The 24933-nt window shown below is 40.7% G+C and overlaps 1 protein-coding gene across 2 annotated transcripts in view; it reads left to right on the top strand.

Annotated features, from left to right (window-relative positions):
• DDHD1 (DDHD domain containing 1) overlaps positions 1 to 24933 on the top strand; it is a 67828-nt gene that overhangs the window by 12437 nt on the left and 30458 nt on the right. Inside the window, exons 2-4 of one of the 2 annotated variants that reach the window (XM_034768054.1) lie at positions 9824 to 10034; positions 14214 to 14320; positions 14606 to 14712. In XM_034768054.1, coding sequence (XP_034623945.1) covers positions 14215 to 14320; positions 14606 to 14712 — 213 coding nt within the window. In that variant the 5' untranslated portion in view covers positions 9824 to 10034; position 14214. The remainder of the gene's footprint in view (positions 1 to 9823; positions 10035 to 14213; positions 14321 to 14605; positions 14713 to 24933) is intronic. The other variant, XM_034768055.1, reaches the window with a different exon arrangement.

Raw genomic sequence — 24933 nt, 5'->3', positions numbered from 1 at the left:
ACACTCCACCAGAGCACTATCTACATCGATAGCTTTCCTCAACAATGTGCCTACTATGGACATCTGCGAAGTAGCAACCTGGGTGTCCACCATATGTTCACACAACATTACTCCATAGAGCAGCAACTCCTAAGCCTCTTCCTTCCACAGAGAGAACTGCTCTACAGTAACCTTAAGTGGAGCATTCACAGGGAAGCTCCTCGAAGAAGAGGGGGTTTCATTTCTGTATTGAAGCAGGTTCTCTCAGGGTATTTGGGTGGCGATCTACTTCTCTGGTGGAGTGTCCTTGTAGAGACCTCACACCCATGGTTGCCACCTACCACCCCACACTGGAACCCATACAGTATGTCACCAGACTACAACCCATACTCATTGGGACCGATCCTGAAAGAAATCTTTCCTGAACCCCTTCGTCTGGCCTTCAAACAACCCCACAACCTCATCATCTGAAGCAAGCTCCTCACAGACCAGGACACACCAACTCAAAGCAGCAGATCCTGCCAGAACAGATGCAAAACCTGCAGACTTGTAGCAGTGGAAATAATGATCAACACCCCCCACAACACACCTTTCAAGATCTGTGTCCTATACATGTGGTATACCTCATCCAGTGCACCGACTGCCCCAATAACTATATGGGTAAAACTAGACAATCCATATGCTCTCGAATGAACTCACTCATGAAAATGATAAAAGACAAAAACACCCTATCACCTCTGGGTGAACACTTTTCACAAAACAGTCATTCTATATCTGGCTTATTAGTCCTCATCCTCAAAGGAAACCTGCACAACACTTGCAAAAAACAAGTCTGGGAGCTTAAATTCATAACTTTGCTAGACTTTAAAAATCTTAGGCCATGTCTCCACTGGCAATTGAACGACACTTTTGTCTTTCAGAGGTGTTAACCCTTCCCCCCGAAAGACAAAAGTTTTGCCGCGACAAGTGCAGGTATGAATGGTGCACTCCTGCCAACAAAGCTAACCCCTCTCGTTGAGGGTGGAAGTTTTTTGTCGGCAGGAGAGCCAACATAGAGCAGCTACACTGCACAACTTTTAGCTAAAAGCTGTGTAGTGTACTGTAGACAAAGCCATAGTCTTAATAAAGACATTGTATTTATGTCTTGTTACAACAATTTGTAACCCACTAAGCATCCTTTTTGTCCTGTGACTGGAGGGGTGCTAATAGGCCACTTCATCTTGAATGGTCCCTTACAATATGGGCTAACTATTTAGTCTGAACTAATCTGTTCAATCTTGTATTTGTCTGTGACACTGAGTACCTTTCCCACACTTGAAGAAGAGCTCTGTGTAGCTCGAAAGCTTGTCTCTCTCACTAATGGAAGTTGGTCCAATAAAATAAATTACCTAACCCACATTGTCTCTCTAAAATCCTCTGACTGACATAGCTATAATAACACTGCATGATGATAAAGTCTCTGTCTGTCTGTCCTGGACAATATGCAGTTAAAGGGTCGCTTAGTCTTTTTTCCCATAGATTCAAATTTATCAATGGGGGATTATCAGATATATTCCAGGGAAAAGACTTTTTTTTTAAAAAAAAAAAAGTAGTGACTTCTTCAAGAAATATCTGCCATACCAGCATGACAGTTGATTTCACAAACTATATTAGCAGCACAGTGCACTTTTGTGCTGATACTTTTGCACAAATAGAGAAATAAACAAAATAAGTCATCTTGGTTTGTGCTCCATTAGAAACACGAGGGTAGGGAAAATCAGATATTGCCCACTGGAAAAACACAGAATGGACAGGAAATATTTTTAAGGCTCTCCAGGTTTTAAAGACCAAAACAGGGTGTGTGGTGGGGGTAGAGGGAAAATAGTTCAGTGTCCTTTCCTTTTAAATACGTATGGTTTAATAAGGGATGTGTGTCTGCAGCCATACTCAATGCATACTTTAGGGAGAAATCAGGCCCCTTGGATCAGCATAGAGGATCGGACCTCCATGTGCTGATCTTCCCTTTCTGCATGGAATGGGGAGCTCATCAGCCTCCGTGGCACCATCCATCGCCAGACCTGGTGAAGGCCTCTCTGTAGAGTTTGGGAGAGGGTGCAGGGAAGGAGCGGGCAGGTCAGTGGCCAGGCCTTTAAGGGGGTGTAAACATGCACTGTCTCTTTCTCTCCAGCCCTGCAGAAAATCACTAGTGTGTGCCCTGGCCTAGAGTACTGCACTAGAGTACCCTCTTATGGGTTTGACCTTTGTGGGGGGTGATCTGGGCATAAGCATAAACTGTAACTTTTGCCTGTATCTGGTGTGCCTCTCTATGAATCTCATATTTTTATTTCCAAGTCATGTACAATCTACACCTCTGCTCATGGCAAAAAAAAAAAATGCAGCCTTGCTGCACAGATTTTTTTTTTTTTTTTCCGTTTTAAAAATTTCACAGTTGTCACACTGACCCAGTTGGAGGACATTTTAACTGTAGATTATGGATGGGCTAGTGACCTGGCCCAAGGCTCCTGTAGTGTGCTCTATCTTCAAATCACTGGCTCTGACAGAAATCACCATTGGTTAGGTGGTGGTCATTGCAAAGGTCAAAACAAAATTGTACTTTATGAAGTATGGTTTTAAACTTTATCTGTTAATTGCATAAAAATATGGAGTGCAATCTCATCGTTGTTTGAGGTGCTCAGATACATTGGTGATGGGAGTCTCCCTGTAAGTAGATAGGATCTATAGATCTGACAGTGGAATCCAGTTCCAGCTGAAATAGACTTCTGAAGGATGTGGCATGATGTATCTGTTAACTTTGTTTCCTCACGGTAGTATTTAAACACATGTCCAATCTAAATGTAGCTTGGCAGCTGGCACAAACTGTTCCTGTCAAAGCTGATATTAGCTACAAAACTAATCTTAAGAAGGGACAGTACCTCCTGCTCAGCTAGAACAATTATTCACCTTACTTAACATAAACAAAATCTTGCACTGTGTTCTGTCTGGATAGCATAGCAGAGTGGGTCATTATTGCTTACGGAGGAAAATGTCATAGGTTTCTAATCTCAGATAGATGAGTATTGGCATAGTTCAGTGGTTCTCAAATTGTGGGTCAGGACCCCAAAGTGAGTCGCGACCCCTGGGGCTACCAGGGCTGGCGTTAGACTTGCTGGGGCCCAAGCCCGAGATCTTCAGTCCTGGGCAGCTGGGCTCAGGTTACAGGCCCCCTGCCCAGGACTGAAGCCCTTGGGCTTCAGCTTTGGCTGGCTTGTCCACCCAAGGTGGTGGAACTCTGGCTTTTGGCCCCCTCACGTGGGTGGGCTCAGGCTTCGCTACCCACTCCTGGGGTCACGTAGTAATTTTTGTTGTCAGAAGGGGGTCACGGTGCAATGAAGTTTGAGAACCGCTGGCATAGTTTATTTTATTGGTTATTTTGATTTGCAGTCTAACACAGCATTACAATGTAAGAATGGAAAGACGTTCTTCAGTACTGTCTTTCTGGAAAATGCATCCCACCTGGTTTTGGATCTCCCAGCCTTACTATTTTGGGGATTTTAATCTTGAACAATCCTAAATGAAGAAAATGCATCTCCGATATCCTGTTAATTTACCTACATGCTTTTTGGGGCCTCTTTGGATGGATATTTTTGTGTTTTGTTCTTAGATTAATGCCTATTCATAGTATCGGGGGTAGCCGTGTTAGTCTGTATCTACAAAAACAACAAGGAGTCTGGTGGCACCTTAAAGACTAACAGATTTATTTGGGCATAAGCTTTCATGGGTAAAAACCTCACTTCTTCAGATATGAAAGCTTATGCCCAAATAAATCTGTTAGTCTTTAAGGTGCCACCAGACTCCTTGTTGTTTTTTTGCCTGTTCATAGTGTTCAGTTTTGTTGAAGCAGACAATGATTCTTACTCTTCTAAAGCATTATTTTTCCTTGGGCATACTAGTTGGCATTTTTTTCTTAGTTGAAGTATTGTTTTCTGTCCATATTTCTAATCTCTCTAGGTTACCTTCATTCCTGAATTTAACTTTCTCAAAGTTTTACTGGCCTTTTTTGTCAATGCTCAGAAATTTTACTGAAATAGCTATTCTAGAATAAATTTTCTGGAATTGTTATTTTGGTAAATGTCCAAGTGTAGATAGCGGTTAATTACTTAGATCCAAGGGATATCTTGCACCTCATATATGTTTCTTCTATCCTTGGAACAACTTGAATGCATTTAGGGGGGCTGTTGCAGTTTTAAGTTTTCCTTTTACCTATTTGACAGACAGTAGTCTGGTTTTGATAAGGACACAGCTAACTGCCTATTTATAGTTTGTCATTGGTGGCTACACTTAAATTTTCATCTTTAACTAAGGAATTCAAATGGCTAATGCTGTTTTAACATTCTCAACTGGGGACTGTCTTACAGGGTAAATGAAGTGAAACGTTCAGTACTTTAGCTTTACTAGAGCTTAGCAGGATCTAATTGGCAGCAAAGAGGAAAAAAATGATAGCAGTTGAATAAAGCCTCTTAACATAACTAATAATTCTGTTCATCTTAGAATGTCTACTGCAGCTGGTACTGAACAGTGTTTCCCATAATTTTAAATGCTTTCCTAAAATTTTGCATTGTGGATTTTATTTTATAAACATCTAATTCATAACTCCATGTATTAAATCAAGAATGAGCAGGTTACATATATTTTCCCATTAAATTTTAGCCACATAAGTTCAGTTTATCCTGCACTGTCGGTTTGTGTCCACTTTTGAAAAGTACTGTTTATCTGCTGTATGAAAGGAACCTAATGTACTACGCTAAGAATCTCCGAGGTGGCATTGAAGCAAACTTACTTGATTAAAAAAAAATTAGGTAATGGGTAGGGCTCAAACTTTTTGGTAAGTGGAGCTTTCTGTGCAAAATCTGCTTTTTAATGTTTTGATTTTGAAACAGTTGCCAAAAAGTGAAAAAATACTCCTGGTCTGTAATTTAATTTCTCATAATGAAAACATCTGTTAATCTGGACTCCGCTTCTGGGAAGAGTGTATATTAAGGATAATTTCCCCAAGTGGGAGGAACAAGAACTAGATATGTTAGAATTTTATATGCAAATATGGAATGCATCTTAGATGGTAAATCCTGATGTCTTAGTTATCAAGAGACCAAAATACCTATGGGGAGAAAAATTACTGATTAAAAAAAACCTAATAAATGTAAAACTGGATATAGTCAACTTCAGCTCTCCCTTTGTTTCCAGTTGTGGACTGAATGCCTGTAATGCTGTCACTTGGAGAGCTACATTTCAGTCCCTTGTGGAAGCCTGCCAACAGAAAATTCCAGGATGCCTTGGAAGGTCACTTGAATAGATTCAGATTGTACTCTCTGCACCAGATGAACCAAGTCCTCCAGATTCACTTGTAGTGCTTAGTGAATAGAAACTTTTCTGGAAATTACAAGTTGATTAGGTCTCTAAAATATCTGTATTGCTGACGTCTTATGCCTTCAGGTTTCAGGATGTTAAATTTCATCTCTGCAAATTGAGGTGGTTGAGTGGCCTGTTAGTGAAGGAGACTTTTAAAGACTGGTGGGATCAAAGATGTTCATGTTGCCACTTTTATCATTCTGAAAATTACTTGGACCTATCAAAAAGCCTATGTCTCCAGCAAAGTAAATGCTTATTGATGTGTCTGCTAAAAAGACTTTTTTGGAATCCCTTCCATTAAAAAATCATTGAAAATTGCATCTGGCAACCAGTAAAGAATTCTTCAGGTGGTAGAACAAGAACTAGAAAAGTAGTTCATCTGAGTTTTTATAACAAGTTTATTTTTATTAGTAGTAGTATTTATTGTTTGTATTGTGGTAGTGCCTAGAGTTCTCGCCCCCAGCTGTGCCAGTCACTGTACAGGCATATTACAAACAGGCAGCTCCTGCCCCCAAGAACTTACAATCTAAGTGTAAGATGAGAGAACAGGTGGATACAACAAACAGAAGGAGGGAGCACAAGGTCACAGAGACTATTCTGATCATCATGTTGTCCTCCCTTCCTGTACCCTATCCTGGATCTGCTCCTCACAAAAGCCACCCTTTCTCATGGCTCCTCCCAAGTATTAAAATAGCATACTTCTTCCAGCTGTGGATGAAAGAGCAGCACTTGGGGAGGCAAAGAGTATGTCCACCCTGCAGTTGGGAGTGAGCCTTCCAGACTGGGTAGACAGACTTGTGCTAGCTCTGCTTGAGTAACTGTGCCTAAAATAGCAGTGGGGACATTTCGGTACAGAAGGTAGGTTGGACTAGCTGCCTGAGTCCAAGTTCCCTGACTCCCTGGGTCTTAGCTCAGGTGGCTAGCCCAAGCTGCTGCCCTTCCTGGAATGTTCACATTGCTGATTTTAGCGTGCAAACTCCAGTGGGGCTAGCTGCGATTCTGTCTACCTGGGCTAGGTGACACACTCAGCTGCAGTGTAGACATACCCCAAAGAACCAGGTTTCAGAGTGGTAGCCATGTTAGTCTGTGTCGTGTTCGTCTGTATCAGCAAAAACAACGAGGAGTCCTTGTGGCACCTTAGAGACTAACACATTTATTTTAAAGACCCAGTTATTTCACCTGGCTGGCCTTTCTACCCTTCTTTTCTCCACCAGACAGTCAGCCAGATGGTGGAAAACAAAATCCAGAAGAGTAGAAGTCGAAGGAATGTGTTGGGCCTATGGTGATTATCTCCCCTCCCACAGAAACACCTCCACAAGACTTCCTTAATTTGAGTCCTTTTATGACCGTTCCATTTATACTTCTTTGACTTACTGGTTTTGCTGTTCTAGCAATACATTTATATACGGGTTCCCTTCTGAAAAAAAAATGGAAGAATTTATGATCCTCAATAGATGAAGCTTTCTCTAAACCCCTTGCATTAATATGCGTGAACAACATCCTACAAAGGGTGTATTATTCCCAATTTACAGAGTAGTAAAATGAAGTATTGAGAGCTTAATTTATCCCTGTCACCATCTGGCAGAGCCAGGAATACAACTTTAGTCTTCTGACTCCCAGTCCTGTGTATAAGAGACCATTCTTTCATTGCCCTATCTCTTAAGTTTTTAAGAGACCAGACTAGTCTCTGGGAAATTGACTGCTGTGTTAATATTTTCTGATCTTGAGAGAGTTGGGTTAAGGACCCATTTATTCTCTCAGTTATGGATGATCTCCGATTGAAGCACTAGCAGAGAAGAGTAGACACTAATGACTCTGAATAATGTTTTCAGCTCTTCAGACACTATACTTTTTCTGTGTTATCAGCTATTAAATTGAATCTGTAAACTTGCTATACTAACTATGAAGCTAATTTGCTTGCAAGCTTTCCAGTTCTCAGTGTTGTATTGAGCCTTCCTTATATTGATTGTGAATAAGCTTAGTAATGCAATGTAATGAAAGAGAGAGTCATAGTGATAACGGTAAAGATTTTTTAAGTCTCTAATGTACATCAGCTAAATTAAGGGATCATAATTTCATTATTTTAGTCACAGAAATAAAGGCAGCAGAATGAACGTGCACTGTAATTTTATTCATGACATGTCCCAAAACATTTGTTTTCAATACACCATTCTATATACATAAAATTATACCTGTGTAACAAAATGTCTCTTAAGGTCTGCATTGCATCCATTTTTAATATTCTTTTGTCTTTTTATATAAATCCTAAAATAACAGAACTACAGTCACTTGCACTAATTTGATTTACAAGAAGGCTATCCCTTTAATATGATCAAAATTTCAGTAACCAGATCATCTGTAATTGGGAGAAGACAAATTTCCACTTGTTGTTGTGGATCAGTTTTTATCACTTCAGTCGGGTATTATTAATTCAGTCACTTGCTACAGAGAAGTACTATCTAATAACACAGGGTGGGAGGGATAGCTTAGTGGTTTGAGCATTGGCCTGCTAAACCCAGGGTTGGTGAGTTCAATCCTTGAGGGGGCCACTTAGGGATCTGGGGCAAAATCAGTACTTGGTCCTGCTAGTGAAGGCAGGGGACTGGACTCAATGACCTTTCACAGTCCCTTCCCTATCTAGGAGATAGGAAATCTCCGTTAATAAAAATAAATAAAATAAAGTAGCTTTTAAAATTCTTAAGTAAATTGAACCAGAGGGAGCACAAAGAAGCCTTATGATAAAAGGACTATCCCCAAAAGTTATTCATATGTTAATTTTATAAACCCTGTGTTATGCATCCTGATGTACACCCCTGACTATTTGTAAGAAAACTCAGATTTTTATTTTGGTCAAAATTAAAGGGAAGCCACTGTATATTGATGTTTGTGCAGATGAGCCCTTTATCCATTGGACCCTTGCGTTGATTGCATAAGCTGTTTGCTAAGTGGTTTCAATGTATGAGAGAACTGTATGGCCAGAAGAAACCTTATGTGACACTGCTGCTGTGGGATAGTGGGAGTAGGGACAGAGTCCAATTGCAGTACCTTTTGATTCCCTGTAGGTTTGACTGTATTTGCCCTGGTATTGTAAACATTGAGATGGATAGCACAGGAATGCTTACTGGGTGGGAAAAAATAATAAAACAGTATTTGTACGTTGACTTACAATATTTTTAGTGACTTATGAATATGTTTAGTCAGACAAATATGTCCAGTGTATAATCTGACTGAAAAATACTTAAACCCATTTTGAGGAACTTGATTGTAATATTATTTGAAATGTGGAGAGTGGAAATTAAAAAAACAACCAACTAGAAATTCAGGATACTCTTATACAAAATGAGAGATTTGAGGAAGTCATAAAATAAATAGATTGTAGTTTTGCTTTGATTTTGTCAGTTTTTTTCATATTCTTTCTGTAAATATTTTCTTAAAACTAACAGGATATTGTTATACCCTCTTTGTTTATCATTCCTAAATGTTAAACCCAACTCTTCTACAGTGACTGAGGGACTGGCCCTCATTACCCAGAATGAGAGTTTAGGTGGACCACTGACTTATGATGATTTCAGGTGTGCATAAATCCTATTGACTTTCAATGAGACTTAGGCTCCAAAGTCTCTGAAGGCATGTCTACACTACACCTGCTACTGTAGTGTAGACCCTTCCTACATCAACAGAAGGGTTTTTTTATCAATGTAGTTAATCAGTTTCTCCAAGATGCAGTAGCTAGGTCGATGGAAGAATTCTTCTGCCAACCTACCTGTGTCTACCCTGGGGGTTAAGTTGACCTAACTATGGAGTTCAGGGCATGGAATTTTTCACAGCCCTGAAGTGACCTAGCTAGGTTGATTTAGTCTTTAAATGTAGACCAGGCCTAAGTCTCTTTTGAAAATGGGACTTAGTTGCTTTTGTAAATTTTACCTTTAATCCATTGTGACAAAAGGTTTGGACTTGTGTTACTAGCGACTGGGCAATGTCTCCACAGTCTTAAGGTGGTTTTAATAAAAAAATCCGGAAATAAATATCAAACTAGAAAATGTGCTTGGTTGGTGTCCCTGAGAAAAATGGAAAAAAAAAAAAGTAATAGTGTGTGGGTGTTGGATTTTTTTGGTGAACTGCTGATAAATAAATATAAATTAATGGAGATATCCTATCTCCTAGAACTGGAAGGGACCTTGAAAGGTCATTGAGTCCAGCCCCCTGCCTTCACTAGCAGGACCAAGTACTGATTTTGCCCCAGATCCCTAAGTGGCCCCCTCAAGGATTGAACTCACAACCCTGGGTTTAGCAGGCCAAAGCTCAAACCACTGAGCTATCCCTCCCCCCTAGAGTTGCTAGGGTGGACTGCTTCTCCAAATTTGGATGATTGTTTGTTTGAATGGAGACTAACCAGGAAATCCTCTTCATCAGCTTGCCCAAGGGTGGTTTTAGTAATATGCCAAACCCTTCCAAACAGGAATAGAATCCTGCGCACAACCTGGGCCTCTGGGAACTCAGTATTCCATGACGTGAAGGTTCCAATTTGCCTAGACTATACCCCATTGCTTCTGAAAAGAAAGAAGAGATCCACGGATACTGAGATGAGATTGACTTTTGTGGTCCCATAACCTTCCAAGCTTTGGGTGAATTTTATCAGACAACTAAACATCTTTAAAAACCCAACAAAGGTTAGTAACTTAATTGATAGAAAGAAGGCTGGAGTATCTGACGACATATCATCCCAATCTTAAAGGACTCTGATGTACTTTATTCCTGGTTATAATTTGTATTGTTTTTTATATTTACAACTTCCACCGTTGTATGAATCCTTTACCTTCTCTGGCTACTGTTAGGACCCAGTTATTTCACAAAGGTGTTTCTCTGCTATCCTAACTTCTTGTACTTTATTGTGTGGAATTCTGTGCATTCTGCATGTCTGGTGCTTCTGTGCTTTTACCAGTTGTTTGAAGCTAGGAACTGATAGGATGCAATCTGTTTAATATTGATGTTAGTATTTCCGAACTTATGTTAGTAGTATACCACAAACTGTTCTCTTTCTCAGAAGAGGCAAGAACTTCTCTAGTCTCTGCCTAAGGAGTGTTAGTATTTCCAAGAACTTCTCTTTAGATTTTAAAGTTTTTAACTTTTCCCGTGTCTTGTGCTATATGGCGAACTTACTTTATTCAGTCAAGTGTATTTTCTTTTGTTTTGCTATGCATGTGGCTCGCTAAGGGTGGTGGTATAAATATATTTACCGAATTTCCTGCATTATCTTCTTGATAATCTCTAAAATGGAGATTCTGTGGGAGTAAAGTTAGGCTCTCAAATGAGTTTCTCTGGAACCATCTTGTAAGAAATGGCAAAGTAGATTCTTTACTTGCCAGCATTAGGTCAGTTTGTGGTTGAGGTGTTTGTATTGTTCTGTGTGGTCATTCTGTATCTCCTCCTTTCTCCTTCCCTTAAGGATGTCCCCAGGAAATCTGAGGATTTTCTTTCTTCTGCTGCTCTATTTACCCCCACCACATTATTCTTTTGGCCTCATATCTAGGGTTGCCAGGCGTCCGGTTTTCGACTGGAACGCCCGGTCAAAAGGGGAGCCTGGCGGCTCAGATCAGCACAGCTGACCGGGCAGCTAAAAGTCCAGTTGGTGGCGCAGCGGGGCTAAGGCGGGCTCCCTGTGGCTCCCGGAAGCAGCCGGGGTAGTGGCAAAACTGCAACTGGCATATTTTCCCACCAGTAGCAGTTGTCCGGCTCGTAGGTGCAGGGGCAGCCATGGGGGCTCCACGCACTGCCCCCACCACGAGCGCTCTGGCCCCTCCAGAGGGAGATGCCAGCAGTTTCCGCCCTCCTCCACAGGGAGCCTGCCTTAGCCCTACTGCGCTGCCTACTGGGAGCCGCCTGAGGTAAGCGCCACCCAACTGGCACCCACACCCTGAACCCCCTCCCACATCCCAACCCCCTGTCCTAGCCCTGAGACCCTTCCAGCACCCTAACCACCCCCCATCCCCGCTGGAGCCTGAACCCCATCCCGCATCCAAACCTCTGCCCCAGCCCAGAGCCCCCTCCCACACCTTAACTCCCTCCCCAAGCCCACACCCAAACTCCTGCCCCAATCCTGAGCCCCCTCCCACACTCGAACTCCCTCCCAAAGCCCACACCCTGCATCCCCTCCCGCAATCCAACCCCCTGCCCCACCCCAGAGCCCACACCCCTAGCCAGAAGCCTGAACCACATCCCAACCCAGAGCCCCCTCCCGCACCCAGAACCCCTTATGTCTGGCCCCATCCCAGAGTCCATACCCCTGGCCGGAGCCCAAACCCCAATCTCCTGTCCCTGCCCGGTGAAAGTGAGCTGAGGGTGGGGGAGAGCGAGCGATGGAGGTAGGGGGGAATGGAGTGAGTGAGGACGGGGCCTTGGAGAAGAGGCAGGGTAGGGGTGTTCAGTTTTGTGCAATTAGAAAGTTGGCAACCCTACTCATATCCGAGACATCCTTCTGAGGAGGACTAATGGGGCTTCCTTCAGAGCGAGTCAGTACCACTTCTTTATCCTTTGAATGAACTTTCTTGCTGAGGAGACTTCTCCATTTCCTTCTCTTGTGGGCTGAGCACGCTGCTGTACCTCTTAATCACTTACCATCCCATAGGTCTGGGGATCAAGAGGCTAGGAGTACAACCAAACCCAGATTTTAAAAATGGGGGCCGTTTGGTCATCCCAGCCGTTTTAAAATGAATGTGAAAAGGGCCATTTCCCTTCCTTTCATTCGCTCCCTCAAAAATAAAAATCCTTTCAGTCAAAATGAAATAAAGTTTTATATCTGGTTTATGGAATAGTTAGCTTCAACTGCCTATTGAAATGAAAAGCTTTCTGATTTCTGAGGGATGTAATGTGTACTTTTTGAGGAGGGAATTGTTTTTAAAAACAATGTCCAAATATTATGTTGGTAGAGAATATATTTTTCAAAGCACTCACAAACATCACCTACTTTCTCCTCACAGCCTCCCAGTGAAAGAGGAGAGTATGATTTGTATTTTAGAAGTGGGGAAACTAAAACAGAGACATAGAAGTGACTTGCCCAAAGCCACCTTGAATCTCTCCATCAAATTCAGTGAGCTTTGAATAAGGCAGCGAATAGTGAATGAGTGCCAGAGCTGGGGTAGAACTTGGGATTACCTGGTTTCCTGCTGCATGTTCGTTCCACTAGATGCAGTTGCTTCTAACTCCACAAGTGCAGCTTACCCATAAATCTGTAGGCATGCCTGCAAAGCAGAGCTGTACAATGGGAGTTTGTCACTTGTGTCCAGGGTAGACAATATATGTACACAGAGAACCTAAGGAGGAGAAAAATCTCACACCAGCTTCCACCAGTTCATCTGAACCAGTATTTCCTGTGTGGGAACCCTAGTGTAGACAGGATTCCAGCCACTTCCAGCTTTCTCACCTTTAGTTAATTGATATGATGATTTAAAAAGAAAGAAGGAGGGAAAAAACCTGGAAACTGACAGACTTCTCTACACTAGCTTCAATACCAATGGGATGTTTTTCCTAAAATGGCCTAGCTGAAGGCAAGTCTATAATAATGATACTACTCCAGCTAAAGGCACTAAAAGGAGTTGGCTTTAAAAAGAAATATGCATGTTGGAGCACTGGACTAAGTCTGATTTCCTCTCTTCACAACAAACTCGAATGCCTGTAATTGGGGAATAAACAGTCATTTTGGAAATGGCTCCTCTTAGCTCTGGACTACTGCCTTTTTAAAACCAGTTTTTGTGTGTGTTTTTACAAGTGTTTTTTTTTTAAAAAGGAACGTCGTCAACATAAGTCACACTTCTTTCTGAAAATTGTTACCTGCTAGTGTTATCAGGAACACCCAAGATTACTGTAACTGAAAGAGAGTAGAGAAAAACATAACTTCCTTTACTTAAGTTTGTTTACTTTGTGCGTTATGTAGCATTTTTATATATTTTACTGTCGTCTTTTTATAGGTGGTTAGCCAGCTTCCCTTGTTTTTTGAGAGTCTGTCACACAGCAGCAGAGGAGGGAGACTTTTTTTTTTTTTAAGGAAAATGATTATAAAAGCCCTAAAAATGACAGGGAGTCAGAAACCTATTCAGTACTTGAAAATACTTTATTTTATTTTTTTTAATTAACGACATTCAAATAAGCCCTATGAATGCCTATGCTCCAATGTGCTTTAAAAAAAGAAAAGAAAGCTTTAAAGGACAGTTAGTTTATTTGCAGCCATTGCCACCAGTTTGAATACTAATAAACGCTCCTGTTGCTTGCTTTGAGGCCTTTCAAGCCTTCCGACCTCTCCCTTGGTTGCCATCTCACTTCTAAAGCGACAGTCTAACTCTTTGGGCTACTTGTAGTCAAACTGATAATTGTTTTCATGGTCATATTTTAAAAATCTAAATTAGCTGCTTTATGTACAAGACGAATCACTTGGGTGAAATCCAGAGCCCATTGAAATCAATAGCATGGACTTCAGTTGAGGCCAGGATTTCACCACTAGGCCTGATTCAAACCCCATTGAAGTTAATGGGAAGACTCCCTTTGACTTTAATGGGGTTTGGGTCACGGCTTTAATATAATTCAATAGCAATTTCAAAGACTTTATCTCTTGGTTAATTAATATACAAAGTTTTCCATTATATGAGAATTAAGTACCTTAGTACAGTACATTTTAAGGTCACATAGTATTTAGAAGCAACAGTAAGCATGATATTTTTATTAATATGTACTGTAATAATTGAAAAGTAACTGAGAAGTTCGATTTGTGTACATAAGGTAACTTTTAATCTGAAATATTGTAATTTTATTTGATGCAACTTGAATCTTAGCTAACATAGCAATTTTAATTCTTTTAGGATGCGAGATACTGCAAGAAAAATAGAAGAGAAGTACTTTTGCAATCTTGCAACACATGTTGAGTTTCTGCCTGTTGAATGGAGATCAAAACTTGCTCTTGATGGAGGTACAGTCACTGAAAATACAATTTTTAGGCATGCAGAAGTATTAACAAAATAGTGATTTATATTGGAAAGTTCTTCTCTTTGGGACAAATATGGGAAAAGTGGACACCTAGGTTGACTTGAAGTGTTAATTTCAGTACTTAACTCCTTTTAGATGTATCATTAATCATAATTTTGTAATTGTGTTTTCAGAAGTATGTAGCCATATTCTGGATTTTTTCCACATTTTATTCATCAATATACCTTGTAAGACTTTGAATCTAACACTTGAGTCTCTTTTTTTCTAGACACCGTTGATTCCATTACTCCTGATAAAGTACGTGGTTTAAGGGATATGTTGAACAGCAGTGCAATGGATATAATGTATTATACAAGTCCTCTCTATAGAGATGAAGTAAGTGTATTTTTTGTATTTTGCTCTAGAGCAAGGCAAATGAAACTGCACTTCGGAATTTAAACAACATTTTACACCCTCTTCTAAAAAGGGAAGGCTCATCCTGGGATGTCTATGAACTATAAAAAAACGTGTTAAATATGGTGGTCTTTGTGTTCAGTTAATATTAATAGCTCCCAGAATTTTGATAGGTCCTGTGCAACACAAATGGGTTTCTGTCCTAGAGTGTGGAATGCAGTTGCAGACATGGTGCAACAGTGTGGTAGCAAAACAATAAAGGGAGGGTGGTAAGGAGGGGTTCCAGCAATAAGATCGTGGCATCTCAGCACTGGCTCTTGCACTGTGTGGTAAGGCAGAAACCTTGATGCATTTTTTGTAGGTGTCATTTTTGTAGGTGTTCAGTTGCTTTGAATATCTTCAAACTAGATATTCAGTTGTTTTACAAAAGAAGCTGCTAGTTAGACTTACAAAAGGCCTGTATTATGGCAAAATCATTTATATGATGAGTTCTTTCACAGTGCGCTGTGGTCTGTGATGGGGCAATGTAGGTTTTCAGTGACAAACATGATAGTACTACCTGAAGGGGGTTCCAAAGAGGATGGAGCTCGGCTGTTTTCGGTGGTGGCAGATGACCAAACAAGGACCAATGGTCTCAAGTTGCAGTATGGGAGGTCTAGGTTGGATATTAAGAAAAACTATTTCACTAGGAGGGTGGTGAAGCACTAGAATGGGTTACCTAGGGAAGTTTTTAAGGCCCAGCTTGACAAAGCCCTGGCTGGGACGATTTAGTTAGGGTTGATCCTGCTTTGAGCAGGCGGATGGACTAGATGACCTCCTGAGGTCTCTTCCAACCCTAATCTTCTATGATTCTATGAGTACTACAGAAAGTTACCATACTGACAAAGACAAACATCTAAATAATTTTTAAAAATTCCAAACCTTGTAATATGCAGAATGTGGTTTATATTCTATATCCCAATAACAGTACTGAACTTTGTATCTGACCATTTTTAATCAACACCATTTATGTGCTGTTTGCTTCTGTCTGGTTTAGCTTTTTAGTATTAGAACGTATAGATTCTTTTCTTTGTCCCATGAAAAGAGTCAGAAAGGTAATCAGTTGTCACTTGTCTGTGTTGAAATGTCTTCTATTTTAAACCACTGTTAACAAAAACATTTTGGGGAGAAAAATTTCTGTACTTTGTTATGCATTCTCATGTTGAGCTGTGCCACAGGCTATATCATTAGGCACTCAAGAACGTAGCTTCTTGATTGATTCTTTTTGTTATATTTAAAGTGGTTTTTTTTTTTAAGAAATTGTGTAGCTCTCAATTTTTTAACAGATTTAAAATTTTTATTAAAGCTAATGTTAAAAAAATATATACAATACATAGGTTGGGAAAAGAGTGTCTTTACATCTGGGTATAGGGCTTAGATTACCCACAAATATAAAGTTAGTTTTTAAAAGTCATATGATACATAGTTACATAATCAGCAATAACCAAAATTTAGGTGAATAGATTTAACAATACAGTTTAGATATTAGAATCCTAATACTCGGGTACATCACTCAGGAAAAGTTGTACAGAGATTTGGTTGTGGAAAGCAAAATATATCAATGAGTGGAGATTGTCCCTCAGTAATTGAGAATTAGGTTGGTTGTCCATTTAGAAAATATAATCCATGGGGAAAGTATTTGTTACTTTCCTCACTTATTACATTGCACTTTACCTGTAATGACAGGAAAGATCCTTGTGTTTTACTTCCTTCTCATCCTTTTAGCTCATTTTCAGTAAGCTTGTGATGCATGTTATCAAGCAGAGCACCTTGTAGAAAGAACTGTATTTTGGCAAATGTTTTGCTATATTGCTGTTTTGTGATATCTTGTTCAGAGCACTTATTCTAACTTAAATTAGCCTCCTTGCTATATATTTCTGTTTTCATTGTATTCATTTGGACACTTCCTGCTTGGAATTAGCATTCCTGTTTGCCGATAACATTGAGCAGTTTCTCTTCAAGCAGCTCGCACTTCTAATGTTTTTCATCCAGATATCTCAAAGTACTTTACAAGCAACTAATTAAACCTCATTATGCCCCTGTGAGGTAGATTAAGCAATGAGTAGGGATCAGTTCAGCCATATCTGTGGAGGAATGCAGCAACTATTCTACCTAGCAAATCTACATCATAATTTAGAACAGAGTAGAACTAGTGTAACCATGGGCAGCAGGTTTGTATAATTTTTGGTGGTGCCCAAGTGGTTCTGTCCTATCCATAGGACGGACCAGGGCAACTGCCCTGGGCCCCGCGCTTCAGGCGGACGCGGGCTCCAGGGTGGCCTGGGGGGTTAGCGGGCTGCCTAGCGCCGACAGCAGCGAGCAACCCTGCTCTGCCCCGCTTCTTCCCACCCCGCCCCCACTCCACCTCTTCCCCAAAGCCCCTGCCCCAAGCAATGCTGGGAGCCAGCGAGGTGGAGCGGAGTGGGCTGGGGCCAGGTCACTCGCTGCTGCCAGCTCCAGGCCCCCCGCTAAGTCCCCAGACCGCCCTGGATCCTGTGACCCCCTGAAGCACAAGGCAGGGGTAGGCACCACCATGTTGTGCGACGAACACTTGACAAAATTACCGGACTTAGTGACGGACATTGCGGGGTGGCGGTGGTATTATGTCATTCAATCATTCAACCATAAAATAGCACACTTTTTGCCACATTGGAAAAAAAACAAAACCGTAACCTAGCTAATAATAGTAATAATTAATAATTCAACTCATGCAATTAATGAAAAATGTGTGTATACTGTATATGAGATTATTACATGAGAAATGAAAATGAGCTTGCGTTGGGATTTTACAAGGCACTTATATCATTTAAAGACATTTGGTACCTTGAGGAATGATAACACTTCTTGCAAATCACATAAATAGGGAACCCATGGTCCCCTTCCCTCACCCCATTGCAAAGGCACAGGGGTTATTGCTGGCTGCCCTAGGGCTGCAGAAAACCCTATGGGCAAAACATATGGAAAAAAGAGGGTCAGTTAATACAGATGGCTGAAGGGGACTCCCATAGTGCATTAATTAACACTTAATAAATACATCAAAATTAAATACATTACAGAGATGAGAGCCTGTTATGACAGACTTTACTTCATGAGAAGCTCCAGAGAAAGAAGACCTAGAGGGAGTAATGGTAGGGGCAATCCTAGGGAGACCAAAGGGGCTGGTAGAGGGAGCAGACAGAGAACAAGAGTAGAGGCAGAGTCACTGCAGGTTGACCCAGTCTTCTGCCTCTCCCCTGTGGGTGGAAACACTGATCACTATCACTATAGGAGGGAACAATAGAATGGAATGCCCAGAAGAGTGAATGACTTGAGGACAATTTCCTGAAGGGACCCTTACCCTTAAAGAGCTTTTCTGTCTCTGACATTTACATTTCTACACAGGGTGGTTTGGCACACACTGCTAATGTAGATGGATTGCTGTGCTGAATACTATGACAACATGGCAGAAGACCTCCACCTCCAACATTAGTTGGCATTTGTCTGTAATACAGTGGCAGAACTCCAAAAGTTGCTTCTGATTTTAACTGGATAGTTGGCTGGTTTGAATAAGTCATGTAGCATATTATTCACATATATTAATGTTTTAAATTAGGTAGAAAATAGTGGGAAACGATGATAAAATTTGTTGTGATATGCAGGTATCTCCTATATATATGTGAACAGTCATCACTTACCTTAATACTCTCCTCTTTGGTGTCCATTTATGGTAGTGTAACTTTGTGTGAAGATGATTTCAATGGGTTTCTAAGTTTCACAACCATGTAACAGTAGCTTTGTGTTTCTTTAATAATAAACGGTTTTGCAGAGATTAAAAAGACTAATTGACACAATATAAATTTAGCATTTTGTCACCTATCTTCTCTTGTTAAATGCTCATTTCAGTGATCTGCACTCTACTTCAACTTTCCACGCTCATTGTAATCTGTACATTATTTATATGTATTTTCTTGGCAGAAAATGTCCTCTGAATACAGTATAAATAGTAATTTGCACATTTCATTCAGGGATATCTAAATGTTTTTTCTGTATTAAGCCTTGCAACACCTACCCACAGTTGGTAGGAGCTGCATATGGATCAATTGGTCCACTAATGAAATGCAGCCACTGCTAGGATGGAATGCTGCAGCTATTTAACAAAAACATAAAGCAACATTTCACAATAGCATAGGACAGGAAGTGAAAAATACTATAACCGGTTGAAACTACAGAGGAACTGAACAAATTAAAATTTGGCCAGGATATCATGATTAACAACTCTATTCTAACAGAACATTTCATGAAATCTCCATTTGACTACAAGTGTTTAAGACATTTGTGTTATGTTTCAAAGAAACAGTGTCCCCTATCACTATTAGGCATTGGTTCAGTATTTAAGGAAATGTGCCACCTACTGACAGATGACCAGCTCTGCTTCTGGAGCTGCTAAGTTTTTCTTGAAGGTCTCCCCTCTGGCCATTCTAGCCTGTATTTAGTGAGAACTGAGGAACAATGACTGCAGACTATAGAGAAAAGGAAGATAATGTGCTTTACTAGGCCAATTAATAAACTAAAATGCACAGACTGCATATCAAGGAGATTCCTTGTGCAGGTATTCCCTAGTCTTCCTTGAAATTACTTGATATTTTCATAATATCTAAATATTCAGTAATAATTATTTAATAGCTATGCTCTTGCAATTTTGAACAAAGAAAAAATTTACCAACTTTTGCATTATTAATATCTTGCAAATTACTGTATTAAAACCCTGTTTACAAAGATGTAGTGGTTTGGCACAAGTCTTGACAGGCCTCAGATCTAATATTCTTTTTTTAACATCCTTTCATATTTTAAAAGGTTATTCAAATGAAGATTAAGTGTTATCAATATTTCAGAGTATGGACCTGAATGGGAGAAACTTCTGTTATTTTTGGAACTTGAAACCTCAAGTATTTGGAAATATTTCCAAACTATATCACACCGATAGCGTAATCTTTAAAAGGTAGTTCTTGGAGTACCTAAAGAGGATAAGCTGAAAAGGAACCCATTTTCCAATCTTTTCGCTGTCTAGACTGTATCTTCTCTGTAGTGCCCTCTTGATGTCAAGTTTACCTTTTGAAGCCTCCTGACACTGCACAGCCTACCTGGCGTCAAGAGTATGCACTTGTTTTTGTGCGTTTAAAAGTGAGAGGTTTGTGAAGCCAGAAGCTCTGACTTATACTGATAACTGAGATTGATGCAATATTGTGTTTGCTTAGTCTGCTGAACCGAATAGCTAAAGAACTGCTTTACAGGTTTTTTGTTTCTACTTAATTTGTCCGCTTGTCCTTGAATGCCTTCTCAACTTTGTAATATGCCAGAATACTGGATGTGCCTGTACCAAAATACTTAAATTTAGTCCCAAATGACTGTAGCAGACAGTAAGATTCTGAAAATGAGTTTTTTAGTTGGCCAGCCTCCTCATTTCAACAGAATGAGGTGTCCTGCAGCAGAGAGCATCTCTTTTCAGGTGAGAGGAGTAGAACAGTGCTACTTTAGGGAGCTGTGCTATTTAGACGGGGGAAGCAAAAATGTGTGGCTTGAAGTTGGATCAGAAGGCCTTGAAACAGGGGCAACAGAATAGAATGCCCCTGTCAGAAGTCAAGAGACTTGAATGGCAGTGTACACTTTAGTCCAATGTGATAAGCCCTGTAGTTATCTTTGTGACATCCTCTCAGCCTTTATTCCTCCAATTCAGATTCAAGGGGCTACTCCACAGGTGTGAGTGTTAATGTGCTTCTCAGGACCCATTCAAGCTGCTTGATTGTCAGTCTGGTTTATAGATATCTTCCCCTTGAATTTTATCTGACTGTCATGGCTTTCCATGAGCATATAAAAAGCCCTTAATCAGGTTCATGAAGGTCATAGTGCATTTATCCTCTCAGTCGTGAGATATAAGCTGATGACCTTTTAGCAACTTGATCCTGTGAGGTCAAGTTTCTTGCTTTGTTTGTAAACATGCCTAGATTTTAGATGATGTCCGTTTGCTACCATATATGGGAAAAACTTGGAACTTTATTTTCTGTCCTTAGTTTGCAAACTAACCGAGCACCATCTAGTTATTACAAATACTGTCTTCTGACTCTTCAGCAAATATAAAACGACCTGGATGCACCCTTGCTCAGGTCACTGGCATCTGATTGGCTGTGTTTGTCTGACAGTGGGATCTATGAGATGTGCACATAACTTGGGTATTACGCAGAGCTTATTGTTGGACTTACCATCGTCTTGTTTGATCAAAGCTCTCCCTCTCTATCTGGTTGAAAATGCATAAAATCCTGTCAAGTACGTAAATGTTGCCTGGCTGAATGATCTATCAACCATCGAACAATTTTCAACATAGCTAACGACTGTTTTTTCTAAACCATTGCATCTCTTCCAACAATCAGTGATGATGTATCTGCTGAATGGGTATCCCTGGGTGACACTATAACACCATTGCGGATTGTGTTGGGTATATGAGATGCTATCATGAAGACTGGTTTGACAATAACGATCCTGATGTATTGAATTTTTCAGATGTAAAGCGACGAGCACATGCTGTGCTCTTAGCTGACCTGTTCTCTGGGTTGAAAAAGGCCAGATATAGGGCAGCTTGCAGTACACTCCAATACAAACTCCATCAAATGCAAAATATGTGGTTTAACCATAACGCAGAGGAACTACTACAGGCCCTTGCTGATAAAGGTGACTCCAACGGTTTCTATGATGTGGTCAAAGCTGTGTATGGCCCTGCCTGATATGCCTTGACACTGCTAACAAGTGCCGATGGTGAATCTCTCATCAGAGATCATATTGCTATACACCAACAGTGGCTTGAACATTTTATTGAACTACTTAATCGTTCCTGTTGAGGCACTGAATAATGTCTATAAACTGTCGGCATCTGCTGCACTTGCCGATCCACCCACATGAGCCGATGTGTTCAAGTAATGAAAAATAATAAATCCCCTAGTCCCGATGCCATTCCAGCGGAGGTTTTCAGACATGAGGAAAATCTTTGTATTGACAAGCTCTTTGAATTTTTCTTATATTTAGCTTCAAGCAGTTATTCTGCAGCAACTGAAAGATGCCAACATCTCAGAGTGTAAAGGCTCTGAAAGCAATTGTGGTAACTACCACGGTATCTCTTTGATCTCTGTGGCCAGCAAGAGTCTTGCACGGCTTCTCTTGACCTGTCTTGTGACCCAAATCAACAACATTCTATCTCCATCACAGGGTGGCTTTTGTGTTCAGCGGAGTACTGTTGACATGATTTTCATCATTCGGCAGTTACAGGGAAAATGTCGCAAAAAGCACCAACCTTTGTACATTATGTTTTTGGATCAAACCAAGGTATTCAGTACAGTCAACCTCACTGCCCTCTGGAAATTCCTCACTAAATTTGGGTGTCCAGACAAATGTATTAACTTCATTTGGCAGTTCCATGGAGGCATGGCTGGAAGACTTAGCGTTGATAGTATCAGAGGGGTAGCCGTGTTAGTCTGAATCTGTAAAAAGCAACAGAGGCTCCTGTGGCACCTTTAAGACTAACAGACGTATTGGAGCATAAGCTTTCGTGGGTGAATGCCCACTTCATCAGACGCAAGTGATGAAGCCACGCAAGTGATGAAGCCATGCACCTTGCGTCTGACGAAGTGGGCATTCACCCACGAAAGCTTATGCTCCCAATACTTCTGTTCGTCTTAAAAGTGCCACAGGACCCTCTGTTGCTTTTTAGCGTTGATAGTGATCTGACAGATCCATTTCCAATCACGAGCAGGGGGAAGCATGGATGTGTCCCCACTCTTAGCCTTTTTGGTCTGTTCTTTGGCTTCAAGGGCCAGAGGAAGCCCTTTGTGGTGCTTCAAATGACATCTTTATGCACTTCGGCATTGGTAAGTGTCACCAGAGAACAGTCTCGGTGCTCTAGAACCGCTCTGAATGAACTTCAGACAGGACCCTCTTGTAATGTGACTGCCCCTCAGGGCACACTCTCACTAGGGCAGGCCTCCTTGGGTCTGACCTGCGAGTGTTCAGCGCTCTTGTTCACACCATGAGCTCCCTGCAGTGAATCCACCTGGATAGGACACCTGGGGAGGCCTTACACACACACCCCAAAGGGGCCATGCACCCCAACTTCCCAATCAGCAGTGATTCTCAGCCAGCGTTGTAAAACAGTTTGTTAGTCATCTGGAACAAAGTGTAGAACAGTTCTTGTTAGCACAGAAAGTAGGCAGTCAGTAGAAAGTAGTTTCAGGAAAGTCCATCTTGAGGGAGGGGATCCAGAGCCCTGGGCTCTCCCTCCTGAGTCCCAACCCAGGAGACTGACCAGCTTCCAGCAGCCCATCCTCTGTCACGCTCAGTTGCCCCTCCTCCGTCCTTTGTCTCTTTTCTGGGCAAACAGATCACCTCGACTCTTTCTTCAGCACTTGGTTCTCCCGCTGGTCAAAACTGGCTGGCTCCCAAGATTGGGTGAGCCTCTGGGCCATCAGTTGCTAAGTTACAAAATGTCCAGGCTCTCTGGGTCCAGGCTGCTATATGGCAGTCACACCTGCCCTCTCGGGGTCTCTGCAGCAATCATCCACCACCTAGATACTTTTGTGACACACCGGGGAAACTGAGGCACGCTAGCTGTTTGCACCTCCTGCTGCAATACCAGTAACTTCCTGAATGAGTAAACCCTTATCCCACCTTGCACCAGCCCCCAACTTACAGTTTCTCATCAGCCCCCTTGATCTTGCCACGTGCAGGTCTACATAACCCATGAAGTATTTGGAGGGTATATGCTGGCTCTGTCTAGAAACAAGAAAGACGGGGATCCTCTCTTTAAGGAAGAAACCCGAACAACTGAAGTATTTAAATTTTTTTGTTTTTTGTGTTACAGTAACGCTCAAAGGCCCAATCAAAATCAGGGCTTCATTATGCTAGGATAAATACAGGAATACGTGGTTCTTGCCCTCAAAGAACTTACAGTTAAATTTGAAACACCTTGGGGTTTAATTTTTTTTAAGAAACATCAATTTGAGGTTTTTGTGCTACTAAATATTAATTTAACTTTTCAGTGGTTGAAGAGGGAGAGCAACACTTCAAAAAAAAATATATTGCTTAAAAAAGAGAGAAGTCGGCAAAGAAAAACCACTAGGCTTTAACCTCTCTTTTGTAAATATAAAAAGTGATGATACAAAGACTGTGATGTTAAAGCCTGCAGCATACAGAACAGTGCTCAATTTTGTTTACATTCTCATGGGAATTAATATTACCCCCAAATCTAAGCATATTTAAAGTTGGGGATTTTTTAAATCATTTATGAGGAAAAGGTAAATTAGTTGGGTTTATTTAACCTTCTTAGAGAAGAGAATATTTTGAAGTAACCTAACTGGAAACATTTATAGATTCCAAGGCCAGAAGGGAACAAACACTATGGTCATTTAGTCTGATCTCCTGTGTAACACAAGCCAATATTGAGTTATTTATTAGTAGTTGTAGCTAATGAATTGTTTGTATTTGAATTTTTAAAAAAGCAGTCTAGGAAAGGAAATTCCGTGGAGAATTAAAGCAGTACTTTTGACTTTGGATGTGAAAAAATAAGGCCATTGATTTAAGAAGCATAAAGGAGTTTGTAGTGAATGCATTTTATGGAGAGGAGGTTTATAACAGGATAAAATGACAACCGATTTGGTGGGGTTAAAATACCTTTAACAAGATGAAGAATTTTCTCAGACCAAGCTCTCCTTTTGCTGGCCAGAATATTTTGTCCTTTTAAGATTGAGAAAGCTTGTTGAGGGTTAAATAATATCTTAATTTTGTGACCTACACTGATTAACCAAATCATATCTTAGCTAGGACTTAAAACGTAAGCCGCTTTTTCTTTTCTTTTTTTACTTACTAAATACCAAAAGATTCAGTTATATAATCCTACTGCTGATATCGACCCATGTAGTCAGAGGAAACGGTGCTTTACAGCTGCAATTAGAGTTTGTTTGTTTTACTATAGCTGCAAAATATTTGGGTACTCAGTTAATTCATGACACTTTAATGATAATGGTGACCGGAAATCTTATAGCTTAGCTATAGTAGTAAATTATACTGTGCAAATAGGTTAGGTATACAGTGATTTAGGGTTTAGAAACAATCTCTGTCAGATGATCAGGTTGAATTACAGCCTTG

Source organism: Trachemys scripta, chromosome 4 (assembly GCF_013100865.1).
Source record: "Trachemys scripta elegans isolate TJP31775 chromosome 4, CAS_Tse_1.0, whole genome shotgun sequence".
NCBI lineage: Eukaryota > Metazoa > Chordata > Testudines > Emydidae > Trachemys > Trachemys scripta.
The sequence above is the reverse complement of the archived record's forward strand: the minus strand, read 5'-3'. Positions and strand labels throughout refer to the sequence as shown.